Source organism: Meles meles, chromosome 18 (genome assembly GCF_922984935.1).
Source record: "Meles meles chromosome 18, mMelMel3.1 paternal haplotype, whole genome shotgun sequence".
NCBI classification, from domain to species: domain Eukaryota; kingdom Metazoa; phylum Chordata; class Mammalia; order Carnivora; family Mustelidae; genus Meles; species Meles meles.
Genome location: NC_060083.1, coordinates 60,363,449 through 60,382,074, shown reverse-complemented (window position 1 = coordinate 60,382,074; position 18,626 = coordinate 60,363,449). Strand labels below are relative to the sequence as shown.

Genomic DNA, 18,626 nt, shown 5'->3' with positions numbered 1-18,626 from the left:
CCTCGGCAGGGGGGCGCGCTGTCTGGTTCTCACAGCTGGACAGCGCTATTCCCAGCCCTGTCCTAGGCCCAGAGAGGTGGAGCAATTTGCCCAGGGTCACACAGCACGGCTGTGAAACACCAAAACCCAGAACTCGGCAGGACCCCTCAGGCTCCCTCCTTTCCTCTCTGGATACTTCCCTGTCCCCTGGGAGATCGGGGTGAAGGCACAGCTCCATCAGCTAACGGCCACGGGCCCCAGACAAGCCACTTGCCCCCTCCCGGCGGCTGAGTGGGGCGATGCCACAGATGAGGCCCCAGGAGTGCCCGGCTGGGGCCTGGGTGTCCAAGCTCCAGGCCGGCAGAAGTGGCTCGAGTTTTCTGGTCTGTCTGGAGACCCCAGCAGCTTGACAATTACCTTCGATGGTGCCCCATTTGGTTTTCCTGCCAAGGATCCTCTTCCCGTTCACTTGGTACTCGTGGTCACTGCCCACCACGGCGAACGGGATCATCTCCTGGGGGAAGGACAGGCAGCACGGGTCACGTGTGTGAGAAGGCCAGTGCACTTCCTGGGCCCCGGGGAGGAGCTGCCCGAGCACGGGGCCCCCCAGAACGGAGACCCTTGGCCCGAGAGAGCCCCATGTGAACACTTGGGCTCTGACTCCTTCTGGCCCAGGGAACACATTCCCATGGCTCAGGGCCATCCCACCCGCTTCCGCAGTCCCACTGGAGCAGGCTGGAAGACCCTGCCGGGTCCTCTAGCAGGAATCGAGGGGCCTCCGGGAACGGCCAATGCACTCACTCGGAACTTCTCATTCACCAGCCGGTCCTCTGGGTCCTCGTCGAACTCCTTCTGGGGGTACACGTCGATGCCGTTGGACAGCAGGTCCGCGGTGATCTGGGGATCCAGAGGGGAGAGATGTGGGTGCCGTCCACACAGCAGGCTGGACTGACCCACCCGGATCGGCCTGCACTGTGACCTCCAGAAAGAGAGGGGGCCCGGCTTGGGGTCAAGGGCAGGCTCTACGGGGCTGGTGGCCCTGATACTCCAGTTCTCGAGCCTCCCGAGTGGAGGAGGGAGAGCTGCAGGCCTGCCAGGAGACACGTGCAGCCACCCGAGTCCCGTGCGTCTCCCTGTCCTCCCTCTGTAGGCCAGCATGGCCCGGAGACAGCAGCTCTGGGATGGCAAATCGTCCCTCGAGCCCCACCTGGAAACCCTCTGTCACGGCGGGGCCTGGATGCTGCCCGGGACCCCCGCAGCCCGGCGTGCACCTGCCCGTGTCAGACCGTCACCACCGTTTGCTGCCCTGGCTCCCCCACACGCGGATACACCGTGCACAGCCGTCATTTCCACCGGGAGCCCAGACCCACAGCGGCCTGCTCCCTCCGGCAGACGCGCCCATGGCCAGGGCGCAGGCCTCCCCTCAGCCTGCTGGAACATCCCCGCACCCGGGCCCACGGATGAGCACGTCCAGTTCTTTGCGGATGAGACCAAGGGGCTTCCCGGCTCATGCCCACCGGGGGTGGAGGCTCCGTGGGGTCCGGGGGCCTCACTCTCCTGACTCCCCAGGTGGCTCTGATGTGCAGCCTGTCAAGAAGCCGCAGGCCCGGGCGTGCCCTCCTGCAGGACGGTGGCCTGAAGCGGGACCACCGCAGATGCGGCCACCTATCCCCACCCGCACTGGGCTTGCTCTCCCCCGAGGAAGGCCTGGCGTGTTGTGTCCGACGGCCCGGATGGAGGTGGAGAGGCCTACCCGCTGTTTGAAGTAGACCCTCTCCTCCAGGGTCAGCGTGTCGGCCTTGGCGATGACGGGGACGATGTTGACGACTTTGCTGAGGCGCTTCATGAACTCGATGTCCAGGGGCCTGAGGCTGAAGCAGAATGGTATGGTGTGGGTGAGCGACGGGCCGAGGGGGACAGACGGACGGACGGCAACAGAATGAGGCAGGCAGGGCCGCCTCCAGCTGAGAAAGGGCCCTCAGGGTGCCCGTGGGGGCTCCCAGGTGTGGACACACCGGCAAGGCCATGGCCGGCCAAGGCCCGAGCAAGGGACAGGAGAGAAGAAGGGACACTCGCCAGAAAGAAACAAGGGACAAAGAGGAAGAGGGCCTTTGCCAGACCAGAAGCACAGGGTACGAGACCGGCTCTGAGCCCCGTCCTGGGTGAGGGGTCCCCTCGGAGGGCAGAGGAGGGAGAAGGGGAGGGAAGGCCCCAGCAGGTCTGGGCCCACCCAGCCAAGCCTCCGGGACAGGCTACTGCCCGGGGCACCCCCAGAACGTGGCCACTGGCTCCAGCGTGCCACCTGCCCCCAACTGGAAGCCCGTCCTGGGCGGGCATGGGGACCGCGCCGCAGGGACCCCGAGCGGCGGCCACCGTCCTCCACCGGGAGCAGAGCTGCATCCGCTCTTCCGTACGGCGACGGGCAGTCGCAGACACGGCCCGGGACGGCCGAGAGCCCCCCTGGCCACGCTGGCCGGGGCCGCGGGGCACTCACGAGTGGCCGGTGGCGGGGATGAAGTAGAGACAGCAGTGCACGCGCGTGTCCGGGATGCGCTTCTTCCGGTCGATGCTGACCTCCTCCTGCAGGTACTTCTCGTACTGGTCGTTGATGAACTTCATGATCGGCTGCCAGCTGCCGGCAGAGGCCCCGTCAGCCCGCCCCGGGCACGGCTGCTGCCCACTCTCCCCCCGCGCCCCAGCCCCGTCCTCGGCCTGCCGGTGCGAGGGCCCCGGCTGCGGGGCCGTCTGAGCAGAGACCGCCGCCTCCCCGAGAGCTCCCCAGCCGGCCTCCCGTGCTGACCCCAGCCGGTGCGGGGGTCACGAGTCTCGGGAACTGCACGCTGGCCCAGGATCTGGGGGCCTCTGAGGGTTCAGCAGCGGAGCGGACCGCGAGACAGGCCCCGGCGGCCATCAGGGCGCTCCTCCATGGAAGGCAGCCCCAGGCGTCCTCACCAGTTCTCATTGTTGATGTGGTCCCCAAAGCCCGGCGTGTCGATGACTGTGAGCTTCATGCGGACGCCCTTCTCCTCAATATCTGCGGAATCACAGAGCCCACCGAGCTCAGGGGGAGACCCTGGACCCCCACAGGCAACCTAGCGCAGGCTGGGTCCTGCCTGGGAGGAACCTGACCAGCCCTGTCCCAAGGCCCGTTTGGGGTGCCCCACGGGGACCAGCAACGATCCCCCAGGTGATGCACAGGGCCTCCAGCAGGGCCCAGTGACTGCCGACTTGGGCAGCCCCTACCCATGGTTTTGCTGTAAAACTCAGTTGTCTCCAGAGGGCTCCGTCCGACCAGGGCCTACAGGGCTCCCAGAGAGCATCCCTGACCCGGACTTTCGACCTGGCCACTCAGGACGCAGCACCCCTACACCCCATGTCCACACCCCCCAGCCCCACCCCGGCGCTCACCGTGCGTGATGGACTTGATCTCAATGGTCTTGGGGATGCGTTCCTCCGAGGTGGGCTGCACCGACTTCCGGCTGATTTTGGACTTGAAAAGGGTGTTGATCAAGGTGGACTTCCCCAAGCCGCTCTGCCCTGGAGAGAGGATGGGAGCCGGTCAGTGGGCTTGGTGGTTCGGCAGTACCTGGGTGCTGGCCCCCAGCCCTCCTCAGTAGGGGCCCCGGGTCAGGGGAGGACGAGAGGCAGGAAGGGCTGGGATGCCCAGGCAGTAGCCAGCTCTCACGGTGCCTTGTCGTGGGGCAGGACCCAGAGGGCCGCAGAGGAGCTGAGAGGCAGAGCAGCACCAGGGAGGCCAAGTCGGGGGGCTGGGGCCCCTGATGCAGCTCTCCTCTTCACAGCTGGACACACTGAGGTCATGAGGTTTGAAGGAAAAGCTCTACAGAGCCCCAAGACGACAGGAGGGAGGCTCTGCAAACCTGCCACAGTCTAACCACGCTAGGCCACCGCACTGCAAGGTTCTGCCCGGTTTCCGGGGTCATCTAGGTTGGAAGTGCCGGCACGGGCAGCATACCAAGCCTGTAGCTTTGTGAGAAGCCACCGCGGCAATTCCTGCTGGGGCAGGACGGGCGGGGCAGACGGGGGGCAGCTGGGTCTCGCCGCCAGAACAGGAACAGCCACTGGCCAGTGCCCATGTCCACAGACCCTGGCAGTCCAGGGAGCCCCCGGGGCTTCAGGCCACCCCCTATGGGGCTCCCAGACCCCTGGGACCCAGAAACACTCTGGGCCTCGCTGTTTCCAATCCTCACATCACCTGAGGCCCCGCCTACGGCAGGAGGGCAGAAGGCAGAGGGCATGGGGGGTGGGGGGCTGGCCTTGCAGCCGCTGCCGCAGACCCCAGGCTCTGCTCACAGTGCTCCCCATGCATGCACCAGCCGCTGTCCTCAGTGAGGCTGTGTAACGCCCTCGCCTGCCCGGGGGCCATCGCCATCCCCGACAGATGAGAGAACAGGCACAGAGCCCAGTGCGGGGATGGGAACCCCACAGCCTGAACCAGGGCCCTGCCACCACCTTCCACGTCAGGGTCCACACCAGGAGCACCTCACAGGCACGACCCCACACGTGGAACCCCAGCACCTCAGCCCTTCCCCGAGCTGCTCTATGCCACGCTAGCCCACGTATTTTAAAAAATTAAAATTACACCGATTTTCCGACTTTGATAACCTGTCAAGAAAAAACGTGAGCTCCCAGGACACCGTAAGTGGACGTCGGGAACCCCTGGGCCCAGCTGTCCACGTCCCCCTCAGCCCACCTGCCACCTGCTTGCGTCCCTGCCAGGTCACACCGGAGCTACCTCAGAGGGCCCGGCCACCGTGCCTGGCATTTGGGAGACGCCAAACCATCCATTATCGTCCATCCCCGTCCCCCCACCCCCGCTGCTGCTTTTGCGACTGCCACTCCTCCAGCGCCCACAGCCACGCGGGAGCCACACACGGCATCGGATCTGCCCCTCCCGGTGGTCCCATTCCACGGATGCGTAAGCTCCGGGGGGGAAGGGAGGACAAGCACCACACCACTGAGCGGGGGGGTGAGGCTGGGATTCCACGCTGGGTCTGCAGACCCCCAAACAGACACCTGCCCGGCCCAGGGAGAGGGGGAGCAGAGCTCCGGTCTCCCCGCCCTGTGAGCAGAGGCCGTGCCGGGCCCTCTCGGGGCCTCACTGCTGCCTACAGAGTGGGACACCCTTTTGACAGGGCATCTGCGAGGACCGAAAGGGGCCTCAAGGACTTCAGGAACAAGAGGCGGCCCAGTGCGCCCCCACGTCTGGCCCCCAACCCGGATCAGGCCGGGCTTATCAGTGACCTGCCCAGGGGCCCATCCAGCTCTCCTGGGGCCACCAGGAAGTCTCCAGCAAGGCCTCTTGGCCGCCCTGGAAGTCCAGGGTTGAGCCCCGGCGGGGTGAGGCTGCTGGTCAGCGAGCTGCCGCCCTCCCGGCAGGCACACGTGGGCGCACGCGGGCACACACAGGGGCGCACGCTCGGGACCACACGCCATCCGCCCTGCGGACCAGGTGTGTCCACCCCCATTTTCCGAGGAGCAGACTGAGCCCCAGAGCCCGCGGCGTGGGGTCCCAGCGTGGGGCGCGCACTCACCGACCACCATGATGTTGAACTCGAAGCCCTGCTTCATGGCCTTCCTGCGCATCTGCTCCAGGATGGAGTCGATCCCCACATAGCCGAAGTCCGCGGGGGCCTTCTCGTTGCGGGGCGCGGGCGCCTGCTTCAGCCCGGCATCTCTGGGGGTGTCAGTCATGTCGCCGACGCAGCCAGGAGCCGCCTCAGGGGCTGTGGGGAGAACGGGGGGTGTCAGGGGGTCTGACACAGGCATCTGCAAAGCACCGACCACCACCCCCATTTCTCGAGCGGGGAAACTGAGGCTCGGTTGCCCAGGAGACCCCTGCGGAAGACCCCAGACCTAAAGGGCCCCCATCACAGCACCCGCGGAGCCTCACCCTCCCAAGCAGCTGCCCACTGCGAGGCGTCCTTCCCTCAGCTCCAAGGCCGAGCTGACCCCAGCCCTCCCCTTCCCAGCCCCCACCCTGCCCGAGGGCGCCCGGGTGGGCCGTCTCCACCTCTGACTCCACCTCCGTCACCCAGCGCACACAGGCTCCCACACCCCCTCCAGCCCAAAGGCCTCGGGACCCTCAGGGCCAAAGAGCTGAGCGGTGGGGCCAGCCCATGAGCCAGGACAAACGAGAGGACCCGGGTATCATCCTGCAGCCCCCAGATGAGGTGTGTTCAGTCCTGGGTCCCCGTCGAGCAGCCCTGAACACAGGGTATGCCTCTCCCGGGCTCCGAGGTTCCCAGGCAGTAGCAGGGAGATGGGGCCCTGGGGCAGCTCCCCTCCCCCCACGGGGGGGGGGGGGGCGTCCTTCTCTCTGCCCTGCACCTGTGTGCCCCATACCCACAGTTTTTGCTTCTAGGTCTGCGGACAAGCAGGCGGGACTGAACTTCAAGAAATAACTCAAGCCTCTGCAGTTTGCAGATCAGAACCTTCCTCCCTTCCTGCCCTGAGGAGTGTCTGCACACCCAGGTCAGAGGCCGAGAGGAGTGGCCAGAGGCACCCAGTGGGGACATGAGGGCCACTCCCCCAGTGGAGCTGGTCAGGGTGCTCAGAACAGTGTGGGTCCCTCCCAGGGTCTGCCAGGAGCACATCGGCCATGACCCAGAGTACCCCTAGACACACCACACGCGCCTGCCCACACCTCTCCTTGGCCAGCCTCTCAGTCCCCCCGCAGCCTTCCCAGCCCCCGACCACTGAGGAGGACGGTCAGCTCTCTCCTGCCTCCCAGGAACACTCATGGGAAGAAGCACACGGTGCATCCTAACATCTCCCCGGAACCCCCAGGGAGGGGCTGGCTGGTTCCCTGGGCATCAGGTTCGGAACCCCGCTCCCAAGTGTGCGGGGAGTTCGTGCACAGGACATGGGGGTTTCCACTTCCTGGGAAAGCGACCAGACTCTCCCCGACAACCAAACCCCGGTGCCAAACCCCAGTGGGCCCAACTGGCTTGCACCTAGGTGGCCGCACCTCTGCTTTGCGGGAATATCAGAGGGAACCGACCGAGGGCGGCCAGCACCCTCTCCTTGCGCAGCAGGATGATCAGCTGACAGATTGCAGAAATCAGAGTGTGCGTGGTTTCTCCGCACAACCTCGCTCGACTTCCCCGTTTTCTCAGCCTCACAAAGCGCCGTGACGCCCCCTTCGTGGAATCGGGGACCGAGCAGTGACAGAGCCCACGGGTCCCTGCTGCCCACCCCACTCCCAGGCCAGAGAAAGGCAAGGGACCCAGGAGGCAGCGAGGACGGCCACGGGGCCTCCTCCCAGCAACACCCGGAAGGCATCTGCCTCTGCCCCCTCTTCAGAAAGACCGTCCCCAGCTCCAGCATCTTTAAATAAACAAAGAGCAGTGCCGCAGCTGGCCTTGAACATGTGGCCGTGGGGCTGCTTCCTGGACACAGACGTGGGGCCTTGTCTTGCAGGCCAGCGGCTCGGCCCGGCCCCACGTGACCGAAAATTGCTTCCAGCTGCCCCTGGGTCTGGTGGGGGGAGGGGGGCCTGCGCTGGCCCCGCCCACTCCCACATCCAGCCCTCATCCCCTCCCTCATCCCCTCCCTCCTCTGCTCCAGCGACCCGCCCCCCGCCCCTGCAGAAACTCAAACCACAAAGCAAACATCCTGCCACCAGCGCCTGCTTCAGAAATAATCACAAAAACGCGACAGGCCCCACTCTCCCCCCCCACCCCCCACCGCTGATGGAAGGGCCTGGCCTTTGCACAGGTGAGGGTCCCCTCCTGCAAGCCCCTTCTCTCCCGGCCAGGAGGCAGCACCCCGCCCGCCCAACCAACCCCGGGAGAAGCAGGGGCCCCATCAGGCCAACCTGTCCAGACGCTTTCTCTGAACCCCTGCTTTCCACGGAGAGCCACCCGGGACCCGGCTGCTCCGGCCGCCTGGCAGGGACAGCAGAGACCGTCTCCCCCAACGCCGTCCCAGAGGACTTCCAGGATGGAAGGACCCCAGAACCACGCTGCCTGAAGCGGTGGCCACGTGGGGCTACTTTGTTGATTGTGCTAAAATACACGTAACGTGAAATGTACCATCACCCACGTCAAGTGCACAGTCCCGTGGCATGAAGGACATTCACGCTGTCGTGCAACCCGTTTCCAGAATGCCTTCTGTCTTGCAAACTGAAACTCTCTCCCCATTAAACACCAACTCCTCACCCCCTCCCCCCATTCTACCCTCTAATCTGCAGGCACAGGATCCCATGGAGAGGGATCTTGCGGGGTTTCTCCTTTAGGGGCTGGCTTGTCTCACCTAACACCACGTCCTCAGGGCTCGTGCACACTGTAGCGGGGGTCAGAACGTCCTTTCTAAGGTTCAGAGTCCCTTCTGCGTATCCGTCCCTCCATCCACACCTGGGGCGCTTCTGTTTCAGCTCTGGAGACGAGCGCCACTGGGAACACAGGTGTGCGGTATCTCGAGACCCTGCTTCCAGGTCTTCCGGGCTCGCGGGGTCACGTGGCATTAGTATTTTTAATTTTTTTGAGGAACTGCCACCTGTTTTCACACGTGACTTCCCAGCACTGGAAACGCAGCCAGCCCCGCTGAGGAACCGAATTTTTCATTTTATTTCATTTCAATTAATTTACATTTAAAAAGCGACCCAGGGCAAAGGGCAAAGACACTGGATGGCAGAGAGTTCCAGTTCCACCAACCTCTTTCACCAATGGGGAAACTGGAGTCTGCAGAGTGATTTTTTTTCCCCCCTTTTTTCCCTGAAGCACCATCAGAAGCAGCCAGGCCAACCTGTGACGCCCGTCACTGCATTTACTCAACGCGAAAGCTTCCCGTTCACTGCTGTGCCGTGGGCCACCGTCCGTGTCCCCCGCCACACACACACCGTGAGCCCCAGGGAGCAGGGCAGCCGGCCTGGGTGGACTCCCTCGTCCGTCCAGAGCTGTACCGGGAGGCGACACCCCAACAACACTCGTGGAATGACTGGGGTCTTGGGAGTGTCCCCCGGGTGCAGGCTGGGGGGAGGAGGGCTCTGCGGCCCCAGCCTGGCCCGCAGCCCCGCCACGACGACGGTCAGACCTGCATCCCCGATACCCACGTCCCCCAGCGGCCTCTCCCTGGGGCCGGGGGCCTCATCCTCTTTCCCGTGGCCGCGGCACCTGAATTTGCGTTTCATACCCGAACTTCATGAGATGCTACTAACAGCAAAAGAATGTTCTTCACATGAAAGAAGTTTCACTTTTACGTCCCAGATGACCCTCTCTGCACCCTCATCAGCTAAAGAGAACCAGTGGGAGCCCTGCTTTTTTAAAGATGTATTTACCCCAGAGAGAGAGAGAGAAAGAGAGGGAGAATATGAGCGGGAGGAGCAGAGGAAGAGGGAGGGGGAGAATCCCAAGAGGACTCCACTCTGGGCTCAGAGCCCAACACAGCTCGATTCCCTGACCCTGAGATCACGACCCGACCCAAAACCAAGAGTCAGAGGCCCAACCGACTATGCCACCCAGGCGCCTGAGCCTCATTTGGAAAAAAGACTCTATCTTTACGTGATCACGACACTCAGCAAGGGGTCGAACTCACAACCCTGAGATGGAGAGTCACATGCTCTACCGACGGGGCCAGCCAGGTGCCCCAAGGGAGCCCTATTTTTTCAAAGTGGAAAAGTCAGGTTCAGAGAGGTTAAGTCACTGACTCGTGGTCACACAGCACCACCTGCCTTCGCTCACTGTTCCTGCCTGCTTCTTGGACAAGGCAATGTGGAAAGATGGCAAACTGCCACGACTTTCCTTCCCCTCCTCCGAGAAGGGGATGCCAGTTTTATCTCAGGGCATGGGCCCTGGTGCAGCCTCATTCCCTCCCCAGCAGCCCCGGGTCAACCTCCCGCCTCGCCCCGTGCCGGCAGCTCTCAGGCCCAGGGCGACGTCACTGCCCGCCAGGCCACTAACCTTCCCTGTGGAAAGAAGGCTCAAGACCACCCAGGCTGGGGTGACCCTAGACACTGGCTTATTCCTTCCTCCAGCCCAATTATCGTCTTGGTTGTGGTAACATTCACATAACTTCAAGTTTCAGGCATTGAAACCATGTTTCGGCGTCTGCTTCTGGGCCCATCCCCGCTGGCCCGCGCCCACCACCACCAGCCACCTCTGGAGTGCGTCCGTCACCCTCCGCAGGGACCGCGCCCACGGACCCCTCACTTCCCCTGCCGCGCCCCAGTGGCCTCGCATCCACCTTCGGACTGGGGATTTGAGTGGCCTACAGACCTCGTGCAGCCCCGTCCCCTGCGTCCGGCTTCTCTCGCGGAACCTGAGTGTCAATGTCCTCCCTTTCCACGTCTGCCCGACACTCCGCTGTTTATCGGTTCATCCATCCCCGGACGCTGGCGCCGTCTCCCCCGCTTGTAAATAACGTTGCTGTGAGCGCGGCCGTGCAAGGACCGGAGCCCCTGCTCTGGGCTCCCGCGGGCATCCAACCTAACTACTCACAGAACCCAGGGGGCCCTCGGCGAGGCACAGTCAATGCACAGTCATCTAACCGTCAGAGCAAGGTAGTGCTTCGCCGCCGCCTGCGCGGCACGTGCCTCGGGCCTTGGGTGCCGGCCGTGGCTCACCATGGCTCTTATCAGGGTCCCCACCCTGCCAGTGGCACTGTCCACCTGGGTGGAAAACGGGCCCCGTGGCCCCTGACCACTGCCCCCCACCACTGCTCTCTCCTCCTTGAACCTGACACTGTGGCCCGCTCGGTGGTGCCCCCAACCCCTCGCCCAGAGAGTGGCCCTCGAGAAGGACCTACGACCTCTAGCAACAGAACGGACGGACGACAGACGGAACGTGAGCCATCAAGAGCAGTGGCGTCGGCCACTGGCCCCAACCCGGAGGAACCCTGCCACCGAGAGGCTCCGTGGGTGACTCAGCAGAAGGCCACCTATGCAGGATCCCGCTGATGGGAAACGTCCAAAAATCAGCCAATCCACGAGACAGGAAGTGGACGAGCGGAGCGGGGGGCTGGGGCAGGACAGCGGTGGCATCGCGTGTGGGAGTTTCCTTTTGGGGTGACGAAAACGCTCTGGAACCGGACAGCGGGGACGGCGGAGCGCCCCTGGAACGAATGCCATGGAACCACGTGCTCTGCGGGCAGAGTGTCTGGTGCGGGACGGTCATCTCGGTAAGGCTGTCACACTGGCGAGGAACAGCAGAGGCTGCCCGTGGAGCTGGACTGACAAGAGCCCCACGGTGCCCACGACTGCCTGCCAGCCGGCTGTACGGCTCCGAGGTGGCTGAGACCCGGACACCATGCTCAGGCCTGAGGTCGGGAGCCCTGGACCTGCCAGGCAGTACCCGGGGTCAGCAGCCCTGAGGCTCCCAGAAAGGGCAATCCTGGGGGATGGCGGGCAGTTTGTCTGCAGGTCCCCATTTCGAGCCCTGTGGGAGAGTCCCCGCCCCCCCACAGGCAGGTGGCAGCTGGCCCGGCGGCCACGGACACCTGCAGGGCCACGGACACCTGCAGGGCTGCCTTCTCAGGAGCTGGGGGGCAGGGTCCTAACGCAGGAAGGAGTGCAGGGCTCCCCCTGCCCCAGCCGGCAATCCTGCTCCTCTCTGTGCCCACAGCCCTGAGCCATCCCCCTCCGTGGCCTCCTGCCCCGTGCCACCAATTCTCCCCTGGCTGAAAGGCAGCCCCCGGAAAGGAGCCCGCTACTGGGTGGGATGCCTCCGCAGCCGCTCACACCCCAGCCCAGCTCCCGGGCGGCGGCTGGGGACAGCACACCAGTGCGGGCCTGCAAGGCCTGTCTTGGAAGCCAAGCCCAGGGGTCGCCCCTAGCGGCCTGCCGCCTCCCTGGTGAGACGTCTTGCTGCCCGGTTCTGCATCCCAGCAACGTGCCCCCACGTTCCATCCTCGCCAGCAACAGTCTCATCTGCCCCCGGCCGCTGCCTGACTCTGCTCCCGGCAGAAGCAGCAGCCACGTGGGGCCGGGCCGTGTTGCAGCTGGCCCTGGGACAGCGCCCTCCGGGTAAGGCCCGTGCCATCTGCCCAGCTCACCCTAATCCTCTCCATGCCTGGCTCTCAGAGCCCAGGGACCCTGCCACTGTTGTCTGAACAGGCCTCACTCAATCACCACCCGCCCACAGTGCCTGAGCAGAGAGCAAGGCCAACCGGTCCGAAGACGCCTAGAAAGCTACGGGACAGGTCCAGGCAGGGAACCAGGGTCACCGAGCAGATCCAGGTAGGCCCACTCGGGGGTCAGAGGATGGGCTCCTGGGGACACCAGGGCCCACCAGGGGCTCTCCTCTTCCCGCCCCAAGGCCTCTCCTGGAGAAGACCGCCTTCCAGCCAGTGTCCTCCAGGCTCAGTGGCTGCTCCCCACCCCCCACCCAGGTGCCTGCAGTCTACCCTCTGGGACCTCGGCACAGCTCTGCAGTGCAGGCCGAGGGGATACGTGCAGACGCCTCCGGAGCACCCAAGCCCACGGCCACGACACAGAAGCTGATGCTCCTCGTCCCTAGCAATGACGCCCGGATGCAGGGCGCAGTGACGGCAGCTGCTCCCGCCCTCCTGTCCAACCTCCCCAGTGCCTGCAGCCCTGCAGGCCCTGGCCTGGGCACCTCGTGTCCCCGCAGTCCCCTACTGAGCCCGTACCCTACATTCAAGCAGTCTCCACAGGGACTGCGTTAGGATGACGTGCTCTCCCCCATATCCCCCTCCACGGGACAGTCCCCCAGCCCGAGCCCTCAGCCGCCACATTCAGAGCAGCGCCGGCACACGGCAGGTCCAAGACTCGCTGTCTGGAATGAATGAGAGAACAAACGCAGGCCTGACGCTGACCACAGCGGCCAAGGTCTCTCGGGGACTCACGGCGCCCTAGGCGCTGTTCCAGTCGTCTCGCAGGCGCTAACTCACACCGCGGGAGAGCCTGGCGCAGGGCGGCTTCACAGGCCCGCTCCGCAGAGCTCCCTATGGAGCCATCCCAGCAGAGAGCAAAATGCCCATTCCCATCCCAAAACTCCACTTCCTGGAGGTCGCCCTAGGCTGAGCTGACAAATTCACAGGGGCCTCTGCGATTCAGTGATGACTCCCCACTCCTGGCTGTGAGGCGCAGGGGAGGGAGAGGTGCTTGTTAGCCAACCTGGGGAAGTCAGCGGGCAGGGGACCGGACGGGGACAGACACAGACACAGACACACACGGAACGGGGACACACACACACACACACACACACACGGAACTGCTTTGCAACAAGACGTTTAAAAAATGGCTAGAAATAGTAGTTGTGGAAGAAGATCCTGGACTCCCGGGAGTCCATGTCACCCACGTCACCTGGGACACCCACGTCAGGATCTCTACTCAGGGGGGGAGCCTGCTTCTCCCTCTCCCTCTGCTGCTCCCCCTGCTTGTGCTCTCTGTCAAAAATAAGTAAATATAATCTTTGGGAAAAAAAAAAGATCACAGGGTCCTAGGGGACCAGGACCACAATACAGATTCATTCAGCAAATGATTTAAGGCCAGGGGTCTCCCTCCCAGAGCTGCAGCGAGGGCCAGTGAGAACCAGCCCTGTGCAGGGGGTGGGCAGAGAGGGTATGGGGCCTCACGCCCCGCAGGGCTTTGAAAACAGGACCTCTCCTCATTTCCTCTGCTCCTTGCTCCTTTCTCCTTGTCCCCCACTCACCCACCCAAGCCAATACAAGCTCCCCATAAACGTCGCAGGGGAACTTCCTGTTCCCTTCTAAAGACGGAAAACACTGAATATGAATGACCAAATTTTGCACATTTGTGCGGGCGGGGATTGAGGACTGCATTTCAAAAGCACACAGGCCTCATCTAATTTGATAAGTAATTCCAAATCAAATTACTTCACACTTTGTACGAGGCAGGAAGCGTCTCTTCCGAGTCTGGTCGGGAACCGGGATGCCAGAAATCGGAGACTTTGCCCTCCCGCCTGAAACTCGGGCTTAGAAAAGGAGCACAAAAGGCTCGCGCCTCTGCAGAGAAAGGAGGGATTTGCAAATGCAAAGGGCTGCATTTTTCTCCCGCTCCCGGAGCTCCTTCCCTTTTCCAAGGAGGAGGAGGAGGAGGGGAGGGAGGCGGCGGCTGCGGCGAAGACAAAGTTCCAATCTCTGGTTCCCGTGTGGGGAGACCCGGTGGGAGTGTGCATCAATCAAGGAAGATCTCCCAGGACCCCCTGCCCTTTGCAGACCTGGGAGGGGACACGGTAGTGACTGTGCCATCCCCGTCCGACTCATTCATTCATTCCTTCAAGGACCAGAGGCGCCCCAAAGGCGGGGAAGGCGGGGAGGGGGTTCCCCGGCTCCTACCGTCCGCCAAGGCTCCCGGGCTTCGCTCCCGCCGGACGTGTGAAAGCAAGCTTCTCCGCCGTCGTGCAGGCAGGAGTCTCAAATCTCAAGAAGCTCTTCGCTTCAGTTGGCCCGAGTCCGGCCGAGTCCGAGTTGGACAGCGGCCACCTCTCACCAGGCCACCCCACCCCCTTCTGGAAGAGGCCCTCTTCTGTTCCTGATTTGCAGGCCGGCCTCCCCCTCCCAGGGACTCTCCGCCAGGCGAGACATCCGTCTTTCTTCGCGGAGCAGGCTCCGACCTGCAGGCCGCCTGTGCTCCCTTCCTAAAAGGCAGCCTGGAGAACTGACAGCCAGCCAGGGCCGGGATGAGCCCTCCGACTTCCTGTGTTGAGGATTTATTAGTCCCTTTACCAGCACCCGCTGGCCTTGCAGGATCAGGGACGGGGCCCCCAGCCCACCCACCCACCGGAGCCTCCTCCCACCCCAGAGAACCTTCCAGCATGACGGGCCCCCCACCCCCAAGCGAAGCCAGAATCCAGCCCTGGCCAGCCCGCCCACCAGGTCCGAAGGGGCCGGCTGACTGACCACAGAGATTCCGTTAGTTCTCGGCAAATATTTGCCAAGTTAAAAAGAGAAAGAAAAGGTCCCATCCGCCCCCGTGGATGGATGGAAACTGGCCATTTGTCACAGCGTGGAATTTCCTCTTATCAGGGATGTCCCCCTAAGGAGGGGGGGTTCCGCCTCCCCCGCCCCCTCTCCTATCAGCAGCACTGTCCGCAGATGCTCCCCAGAGCTGGGGTGAGACCGGACAGGGCTGGGGTGCGGGGGTTCTGCCTCCCCCAGCTGATGACGTCATCTGAGAAAACAAAAAGTAGACAGGGCTCTCCGGTACCATGGGGCAGCCTCCCCACCCCCAGGGCCTACGTGGAAAAAGACATCAAAATTTACCTCCCCCTCCCCAAAAAGTTATGAAACAATCCATGTCTGGGCAGTGCTGGTCGGGCCTGGGGTGGGTGGGGTGATGGGGGGGCACTGCCTAAGGCGACCCCGTGCCCAGAGCACACTTCGGGAAGGTGGGTGCAGCGCCTGGGAGGGGGCCGTGCAGGGAGGGGCACATTCCTGGGCCGGAAAAGAAGCCCAGCCAGATGACCCCTGAGGCAGGGAGAGGGACGTCTCATACCACAGGCCCAGGGGCTGAGGGTCCAGGAAGCGTGGGGGAAAGCAGGGGTGGGGTCGGCAGCCCCAGACCATCTGGAACCAGGGCACCCATCCGTCTGCGGCTCCAGCTTCGGGCTGAGGGGGGCGGGGGGAGCTGGACGCATCCACCCTCCCACCCAGCGTCCGGCTCAGGACCTGGGGATCAGCAAGCACCCTTCCATGGCCCTCAGCCTACCCCTGACTGTGCCCACCTGCCAGCGGGGCTGCTCAGACCCTCCATGCCCTCAAGACCTCACGGCTCCCTGCCCCCTGCCCCCTCCAGCCCCAGCTCGCCCACAGGAGCCCCTCACCCGGTGAATAAACCAAAGAAGGACGCTGTGATACTGGAGGGCCCACCCCTACGGTCACACGCTCTCCAGCGGGACTGCGGGACGGGCTGCCGGCCCATCCGAGGAGTCCTGGAAACACACCAGGGCCCTTCAGCCCAGGCCCTTCCCAGGAAAAAGCCCGCTGCCCGCCCTCTGGACAGACACGTCCATCAGCCCCGGAACACCGGCAGGGGTGGGATGCTGGCCGTGGGCGGGGTGCAGACACCCCCGCGCCCAGTGCCGGGTCTCACGGCAGAGGGGAAGAAGCAGGTCCGGTCCATCTTCCCGCCGGCGCTGTGGCACAAAGTTGGGTACACTCTGGACCTGGCGTTTTGAGCAGACACAGCTGCTGGGCCTCTGCAGAGCCAAGTGCCTGGGGTACCCCCTCACCCCAAGCTGTAGGGAATGAGCTCTGACCAGCCCCCCTTTCCTTTCCTTAATTACTCTCTTCTCTGGGCTTCCGTGCCGGCCTCTGCTGCTTTGCCTCCTCTGTCTGAGCTGCTGGGGCGAAGGCTCCTCACCAGCCCCTCCTCTACCGGCGGAATCCGTCCTGGTCCCCGGCTGGACGCTCTCCCCAGGAGACTGCCGGCCTCTGGGCATTCAATGCCAACCTCTGTCCACTCAGTGGTAGCCCTCACCACACTTACTGTGTGACCCTGAGCAAGTAACTTAACCTCTCTGTGCCTCCATTTCCTTATGTGTACATTGGAACAGTAACACTTGCCTCCCAAGAGCGTTGTAAGAATCGCAGATTACTGCCGCGGCAGAAACACGCGTGGCACCGTCAACGCTCTCAGTCGTCGTCCGTGAAATACAGGCCCCCGCTCAGCTCCCCAGCTTGGGTGCATGGCCAGTCTCCCGAGCTCCTATCAGCTCTGCAAACAAGGCTCCTCAGAGAGGTTCTCCCAGCCCCCCTGCTCCCGCAGAAACCCCCAGGTTGCTGAATGAATGAAAGGGAGCTCCAGCCCTCCTCTCTTCCCAGAACATCGTGGGGGGCCGGCCACTGCTCCCCGGCCAATCCAGGTGGCGCCTCTCCCGCCCTGGCCCCCGAGGTGCTGGCCTGCATCCTTTCCCACGGGCTCCCCGGCGGCTTTCAGTGTGCGGCAGCGTGTGAGCTGGACGTTAACCACGTCAGCTTCCGTCGTCCTCTAGAGGCACCAAACCCCCAAGAGGAAGGATGGATGGATGGATGTGCTTCCGGGGGTGGCTCCTGCCTGGTCAGGAAATTTCTCTCAGGAAATGGGGGTAGGGCGCCCAAGGAGAAGGAAACCAGGCGGACACTTGGTGGCCTGTGACAGGGCCAGGGGCAGGCGGGCCCAGCAGGTGGGCAGGGGCTCAGAGCAGAACACCTGGGACCACCCCGAGGCACTACCCTGAGTGGCTCCCCTAGCTACAAGTGGCCTGGCAGGTGCCACAGCGCCAAGTGGGTCCCCTGTGTGCAGGGGACCAGGCCATCGGTCACCGGGCAACCCTGAAGACACGGCCCCTGGGAGCTGGCGTCTGTCGGTGAGGTGCGGAGCCCCAGGGGGACTTTTCCTGCTGTCCCCGAATCTTCCGCCCGGCTGTTCCACGTGACACACCTCCAGCCCAAACTGAAGAGTGGCCGAAAGACGGACAGAGCCCGGGGCTCAGACACAAGGGGCTGCTGGGCCACCAGAGCAGTGCGGACCCCAGGGCTGGGCTGTGCAAGGGCACTGCAGTCTAAAGGCGCTCAAACTTGCTCTCCCGCCCCCACCCGGCCGCCGGTTCCTCCTTGGAGCCCGCGTTTCCTGCGGTAATTAGCTGCGACTCTTGAAATGAGACCAAAAGAACCAACACCAGGGTAACCTGTCCTTACACAAGTCAGGTCGGAAGAAAGCCCAGCCTGAAGCCTGCCGTCGGTGGGGTGTCCCGTTCACCCCGCACCCTCTGCACCCCGGGGGGTACCTGCCAGAGGGATCCGAAACGAGTCAAAGTCAGCCTCCTCCAGTACGTAGGCCGCCAGCACAGAACAAGGAGGCCCTGGGGCTGGGAGCCTGTGCCCTCCCAGGTCCCGCAGCTCCAGGCTCCGGGAAGGAGCCACATTCATATGGTAATTTCTGCCTGCGAACTGGTGAGCCCTGGAGGCCCCTCCGCCTGGCCCAGGCCTCACCGCCCCCTCCTGGCTTCCCAGCCCCGTCGCCAGGCCCTTCCGGGGCTCTCAGCTAGGGCTGTGGGCTGAGGGGGGAGCGGGCGCACCGGGGCGCAGGGCAACAGGCCTTCGCGTTTTGCGCTCATGGGCTGGTTTCACATGACAAAGGACACGTGTGTGTTTGAGCCCAACTTTTCTGTGTGTGACGCCGCGCCCCCTCCCGGGGTCCCGGACACAGCCCCCTGCACCTCCACCCTCCCTGGAAGGAAGCGTCTGCCTGGGGCCAGGCTGGTGAGGTCAGGGGGAGCCTGTTCTTTCAGGAAAAGAGGCCGTTCCCACACCCCAGTCCATTCCCCCAGCTTCCTACGGGGGTGGGGGGTCTGTGCAGCCCAGCCGCAACTCTCCACCCACTTCCTCCCGCTCACGGGCTCCGCTGCAGCTTCCCTATCGCCCCAGCGGGAGGACCCGCAGACCTTCTTCCATTCCCCCCTTCTGGCGAGTTCTGGCCCCACGGGCGAAGGGAACCAGCGCCAGTGCTCAGTTGCAGACCGAATGGCTCTTCTTTCCCCCACGCCGACCCCCAAACCCATCCCCAGGCCCAGCCACCATATCCCACCGGGCTGGCCCTGCACCTCTGGAGAATTGTCCGGAGGTAGATTCAAGACATGTCATGGGGGAAAGTGTAAGAAACGCGCAGGGACTGGGGGCAGGACGCCCAGCACGCCCCCACCACCTACCACGGGACGGGCAGGTCC

The 18,626-nt window shown here is 63.9% G+C and overlaps 1 protein-coding gene across 6 annotated transcripts in view; it reads right to left on the bottom strand.

The window, feature by feature from the left end:
* Positions 1-18,626, bottom strand: part of SEPTIN9 (septin 9) — a 147,555-nt gene that overhangs the window by 5,382 nt on the left and 123,547 nt on the right. For 4 of the 6 annotated variants that reach the window (XM_045985287.1, XM_045985289.1, XM_045985288.1 and 1 more), the window contains 8 exons: positions 8,254-8,392; positions 5,532-5,723; positions 3,388-3,516; positions 2,932-3,013; positions 2,474-2,611; positions 1,733-1,850; positions 781-876; positions 397-493 (listed from right to left, as the gene is read on the bottom strand). In XM_045985287.1, the coding sequence (XP_045841243.1) occupies positions 397-493; positions 781-876; positions 1,733-1,850; positions 2,474-2,611; positions 2,932-3,013; positions 3,388-3,516; positions 5,532-5,723; positions 8,254-8,392 (991 nt within the window). Of the gene's footprint in view, positions 1-396; positions 494-780; positions 877-1,732; positions 1,851-2,473; positions 2,612-2,931; positions 3,014-3,387; positions 3,517-5,531; positions 5,724-8,253; positions 8,393-9,211; positions 9,215-10,561; positions 10,566-18,626 lie in introns of those variants that run through there. The other 2 variants (XM_045985291.1, XM_045985292.1) reach the window with 2 other exon arrangements.